Source organism: Mandrillus leucophaeus, unplaced genomic scaffold (assembly GCF_000951045.1).
Source record: "Mandrillus leucophaeus isolate KB7577 unplaced genomic scaffold, Mleu.le_1.0 Scaffold425, whole genome shotgun sequence".
NCBI lineage: Eukaryota > Metazoa > Chordata > Mammalia > Primates > Cercopithecidae > Mandrillus > Mandrillus leucophaeus.
Genome location: NW_012104532.1, coordinates 1,092,721 through 1,098,713, shown reverse-complemented (window position 1 = coordinate 1,098,713; position 5,993 = coordinate 1,092,721). Strand labels below are relative to the sequence as shown.

Below are 5,993 nucleotides of genomic sequence, written 5' to 3'. Positions count from 1 at the left end.
CTTGAACCCAGGAGGCGGAGGTTATAGTGAACTGAGATTGTGCCACTACACTCCAGCTTGGGCAACAAGAGAGAAACTCTGTCTGAAAACACACACACACTGAAAATGAAGAGCTCAGATATAATGAAGTTCTTTAGGTTGGGCACAGGGGCTGTAATCCCAACATTTTGGGATGGACGATTGCTTGAGCCCCCAGGAGTTGGAGACTATCCTGGGCAACATGGCAAAACTCTGTACAATAAAACTACCAAAATTAGCTGGGTATGGTGGCATGCACTTACAGTACCAGCTACATGGGAGGCTGAGGTGGGAGGATCACCTGAGCCTGGGAGGTGGAGGCTGCAGTGAGCCATGATGGCACCACTGCACTCCAGCCTGGGTGACAGACCCTATCTCAAAAACAAAAAAAAGTTCTTCAGGTCTCTTGGAGTCTTGTGTTGTCACAGATAACTGCTGATTTGAGTTTGAGAGCTAACTTGAAAGAGCATTTGTGAATGATACCTGAAATATTCTGAAACTCAATAAATGTGGGACAACTCTGGCCAGGTGCGGTGGCTCACACCTGTAATCCCACCCAGCACTTTGGAAGGCTGAGGCAGGAGGATCACTTGAGGTCAAGAGTTCGAGACCAGTCTGGCCAACATAGTGAAAACTTGTCTCTCAAAAAAAAATACAAAAATTAGCCAGGTGTGGTGGTGTGCATCTGTAATTCTAGCTCCTTGGGAGGCTGAGGCAGGAGAATTGCTTGAATCCGGGAGGTGGGGGTTACAGTGAGCTGAGATCACGCCACTGCAGTCCAGCCTTGGTGACTGTGAGATTCTGGCTCAATAAACAACAACAGAAAAAAAAGGTGGGACAATTCTGATCCATTGACAAAATTTCTACAATGAGTGAAGATATTCTGGAGAGCCTGTTGGGAAATAGATTTTTTTCGTTTGTTTTTTTTTTTTTTGAGATGGAGTCTCGCTCTGTCACCCAGGCTGGAGTGCAGTGGCCGGATCTCAGCTCACTGCAAGCTCCGCCTCCCGGGTTTATGCCATTCTCCTGTCTCAGCCTCCCGAGTAGCTGGGACTACAGGCGCCCGCCACCTCGCCCGGCTAGTTTTTTGTATTTTTTAATAGAGACGGGGTTTCACCGTGTTAGCCAGGATGGTCTCAATCTCCTGACCTCGTAATCCGCCCGTCTCGGCCTCCCAAAGTGCTGGGATCACAGGCTTGAGCCACCGCGCCCGGCCTGGTTGTTTTTTTTTTTTTTTTTTTATGAGACAGAGTCTCGCTTTGTCACCCAGGCTGGAGTGATACGATCTTGGCTCACTGCAACTTCCGCTTCATGGGTTCAAGCAATTCTCCTGTCTCAGCCTCTCTAGTAGCTCGGACTACAGTCACACACCACCATGCCCGGCTTATTTTTGTATTTTTAGTAGGGATGGGGTTTCACCATATTGGTCAGGCTGGTCTCGAACTCCTGACCTCAGGTGATCCACCCACCTCGGACTCCCAAAGTTCTGATCTCCAAAAGGCGTGACCCACTGGACCCGGCCTGGGAAATAGTTTTTATGGAACTGCAGTTGTTACAGGGATGTCCTGTGTAGATTTTTTAAGCATAGGTAACTGTTTCTCTGATACTCCGAGTTAGTTTCTTGTTGTGGGATAGATACAGGTAAGTTGTATTTTTCAGCCTTCAGACTCTACACACAGATGATCCTCTCACTTGGGATTATGTAGCAAGGCGAGAATTAGAGATCGAGTCACAGACAGGAGAAGAGCAGCCCACAACGAAACAAGCCAAAGCAGTGGAGGTTGGCCGGAAGGAGGAGAGATGCTGTGCTGTATATGAAGAGGCAGTGAAGACTCTGCCAACAGGTGAGCTTCACCAAACCATGGTGTGATAGAGAAGGAATAGTACCCCTGAGTGTGAAACTTAAGCTCCCGTTCCCATTGCCAAAATCAATATTGGGGATCTCTCTGTAGTATAGTTACGATGTGCCTGACTTTCTGTTTTTTTTTTCTTTTTTTTTTTTTTTTTGGGAGACGGAGTCTCGTTCTGTCACCCAGACTGGAGTTCAGTGGCTTGATCTAGGCTCACTGCAACCTCTGCCTCCTGGGTTCAAGCAATTCTTCTGCCTCAGCCTCCCGAGTAGCTGGGACTACAGGTGCCTGCCACCATGCCCAGCTAATTTTTTTGTATTTTAGTAGAGACGGGGTTTCACCGTGTTGCTCAGGCTGGTCTTGAACACCTGAGCTCAGGTGATCCACTCGCCTTGGCTTCCCAAAGTGCTAGGATTACAGGATTACAGGTATGAGCCACCGCGTCTGGCTTTTTTTTTTTTTTTTTGAGACAAAGTCTCACTCTTGCCCAAGCTGGAGTGCAATGTCACAATCTGGGCTCACTGCAGCCTCTGCCTCCTGGGTTCAAGCAATTCTCCTGCATCATCCTTCCGAGTAGCTGGGATTACAGGCATGTGCCACAATGCCCGGCTAATTTTTGTATTTTCAGTAGAGATGGAGTTTCACCATGTTGGCCAGGCTGGTCTTGAACTCCTGACCTCAGGTGATTTGCCTGCTTTGGCCTCCTAAGGTGTTGGGATTACATGCGTGAGCCACCACATTCGGCCGTGCATGGCTTTCTAACTTGGTCTTTGTCTGATGGTAATGGAGCTTTTATGACCTTCCTCCATAGTAGTGGTATTTATGTTCATTTATTTTGGGGGAAACTTAGGAAATAATTCCTAAGATTCTTAAATTATTACTCCTTAATTACCTTTTCTTTTTTTTTTTTTTTGAGACAGGATCCTGCTGCGTCACCCAGGCTGGGGTGCAGTGGCACGATTGCAGCTCACTCCAACCTCTGCCTCCTGGGTTGAAGCAGTCCTCCCACCTCCGCCCCGAATAGTTGGGTCTACAGGCACGTGCCACCATGCCAGGCCAATTTTAATGTATTTTTTGTAGAGATGAAGTTTCGTCACATTGCCCAGGCTGGTCTTGAACTGCTGGAATCAAGCGATCTGCATGCCTCGGCCTCCCAAAGTGCTAGGATTACTGACGTCCTTAATTATTTATTTATTTTTTCTTTTTGAGACAGAGTCTTACTCTGTGACATGATCTCGGGTTACTGCAACCTCTTCCTCCCAGGTTTAAGCAATTCTCCTGCCTCAGCCTCCTGAGTAGCTGGGATTACAGGTGCATGCCACCATGCCCCACTGATTTTTGTATTTTTAGTAGAGATGAGGTTTCACCATGTTGGCCAGGCTGGTCTTGAACTCCTGACCTCAAGTGATCTGCCTGCCTCAGCCTCCCAAAGTGATGGGATTACAGGCGTGAACCACTGTGTCCGGCCCTTAATTATCTTTTGATAGTGATTTAATTTTTATTTTGTAATAATGTAGAATAAAGGCAGAGGGGATATATAACCTAGATAAGGCTTTCAATTTTTATGTTTAAGCTGTTACTCAGTTGTTTTCCCCCAATATTTGAGGTGTTTTATTGGTTGTAGTCAAAATAACACTTTTTAAAATCAGGCTAATTTAAACTCTTCTTCAGAAGAGAGTTTTCCCCTCGAAGAAAAGATGTATGATGACTGTTGTTTTCCTTCTCTTTTAATAACTTTGATGTGATGAATGTTGAACTAAGTGATCTGATCAACATAATCTTTGACTTTTCCAGAGGCCATGTGGAAGTGTTACATCACCTTTTGCTTGGAAAGATTTACTAAGAAGTCAAGTAGTGGGTTCCTTAGAGGGAAGGTGAGGTTGTTACATGGTTACATGGTTACAGTGGTTGACTAGATGGTGACTGTCTTCTGAAAGAAGAACAGAAGCACAGCTCTTTTGGTGTCAGGCATAGCTTCTGAAAACTTGTATGCTTAGCCACTCTCTCTCCCCTTGTGGGCGACGTGTTATTCTAAAGGTCTGAGTCTGGTTTGCTGCCAGGTTAGGAGGGGCTCTCATGTGACTGGGCTCTGTTCGGTGCAGCTGCCTAGTGCATCTATTCATAAGTGAAAGCACCATGCAGGAGCAAGTCAGCTTTGAATTCTCAGAAATGCGCAAAACTGCTTTTGTTCATGTCAGAGGCCAGAGGCCCCTGCTGGGATCTTTGTAATGAACTGAGGGATTTTTCTGTTTTCAGAGGTTGGAAAGAACCATGACTTCATTCAGGAAGGCACATGAACTGAAGCTTCTGTCAGAATGCCAATACAAGCAGTTGGTAAGGACGTGGAGAAAATATTTTCTGCCAGTTACAAATACCTTATTCCAGTTGTTTTGTGCCACAGTCATATTTTAAATATATATAGTCTGAAGATGAAGGCCATTCGGGAGTTTGGTATGTAAAGTGTGTTTATATGTGTTTGCCAGTATTTGGCATATGCTAAAAATGAAATCTGTACTAGCAAAGGGAGGAATATTATATAATGAAAAACACTTAGAACAAGAGTCATGATTTGGGTTTGTTTTACCACCCATTCCTTTTTTTGAGACAAGTGTCTCACTCTCTTTCCCCAGGCTGGAGCACAGTGGCGCGATCTCAGCTCACTACAACCTCTGCCTCTTGGGTTCAAGTGATTCTTCTGCCTCAGCCTCCCAAGTAGCTGGGATCACAGGTCCATGCCACCACACCTGGCTAATTTTTGTATTTTGGTAGAGATGGGGTTTTACCGTCTTAGCCAGGCTGGTCTCTAACTCCTGACCTCAAGTGATCCACCTGCCTCGGCCTCCCAAAGTGCTGGGACTACAGGCGTGAGCCATCACGCCTGGCGAAATTTTTGTATTTTTAGTAGAGACGGAGTTTCACTATGTTGGCCAGGCTGGTCTTGAACTCCTGACCTCAAGCGATCTGACTGCCTCAGCCTCCCAAAGTGCTGAGATTACAGGTGTGATCCACCGCTCCTGGCTGTGCCTGGTTTTCTAACTTGGTCTTTCAGGCGTGAGCCACCATGCCCAGCCTAGATGATTCATTTTCCGTCAGAAGAAACGTATCAAACCATTTCATCTCTTAGACTGGAGGCTCTATGGTTGGTAGGGAGTGTACCTGATTTGCTCACTGTTGAATCTAGCATATATAGTGTGCAATAAAAATGCTTGCTGAGTGTACTGATTATATACTGCCATTTAATGTTTCACACATTTGTACAATTGGATTGGTTTTAGGTTTTTTTTTTTTTCTCTTTTTCAAATAATGTAGATATAAGCATTTTGAACAGGTAAGGTTTCCTTTCATTCGTGTATTTTTTGGCCCACATTTGTTAATGTAAAAGTCCCAAATTGAAGTGTTGAGCACTTTCATGACTCTTGCTACAAACTGTCAAATTGAGTTTCAGAAAAATTGCATTAGTTTATGTTATGTCCAACTCTGAATGAATATACCTGTTTCTTTGACACACGACAAATACTGATTTTGTATTTATTAAGTTTTAAAAAATTTTTTGTAGACAGAGTCTTGCTCTGTCACCCAGCCTGGAGTGTAGGCATGATCTCGGCCCACTGCAACTTCCTCTTCCCAGGTTTAAGTGATTCTCCCACCGCATCCTCCTGAGTATCTGGGATTACAGGCGTGTGCCAACACACTTGGCTAATTTTTGTATTTTTAGTAGAGACAAGGTTTCACCATGCTGGCCAAGCTGGTCTCGTGGTCTTGACCTCAGGTGATCCGCCTGTCTCAGCCTCCGAAAGTGCTGGGGTTACAGGCGTGAGCCACTGAGCCTGGCCTATTTGTTAATTTTCATCCTCTGTTGGGCGAGCATGTGTTCTGGCATAGTGAACTGTTTTGTTTTTATTTATTTATTATTTTTTTGAGATGGAGTTTTGCTCTTGTTGCCTAGGCTGGAGTGCAATGGCACGATCTCGGCTCACCTCAACCTCCGCCTCCTGGATTCAAGTGATTCTCCTGACTCAGCTTCCCGAGTAGCTGGAATTATAAGCATGCACCACCATGCCTGGCTAATTTTGTATTTTTAGTAGCGACAGGGTTTTTCCATGTTGGTCAGGCTGGTGTCGAACT

General features: G+C 45.3%; 1 protein-coding gene across 1 annotated transcript in view; it reads left to right on the top strand.

The window, feature by feature from the left end:
- The window catches only part of UTP6 (UTP6, small subunit (SSU) processome component, homolog (yeast)), a 49,578-nt gene that overhangs the window by 26,464 nt on the left and 17,121 nt on the right, over positions 1-5,993 (top strand). Inside the window, exons 11-13 of the mRNA XM_011993103.1 lie at positions 1,678-1,862; positions 3,663-3,742; positions 4,125-4,202. Coding sequence (XP_011848493.1) covers positions 1,678-1,862; positions 3,663-3,742; positions 4,125-4,202 — 343 coding nt within the window. The remainder of the gene's footprint in view (positions 1-1,677; positions 1,863-3,662; positions 3,743-4,124; positions 4,203-5,993) is intronic.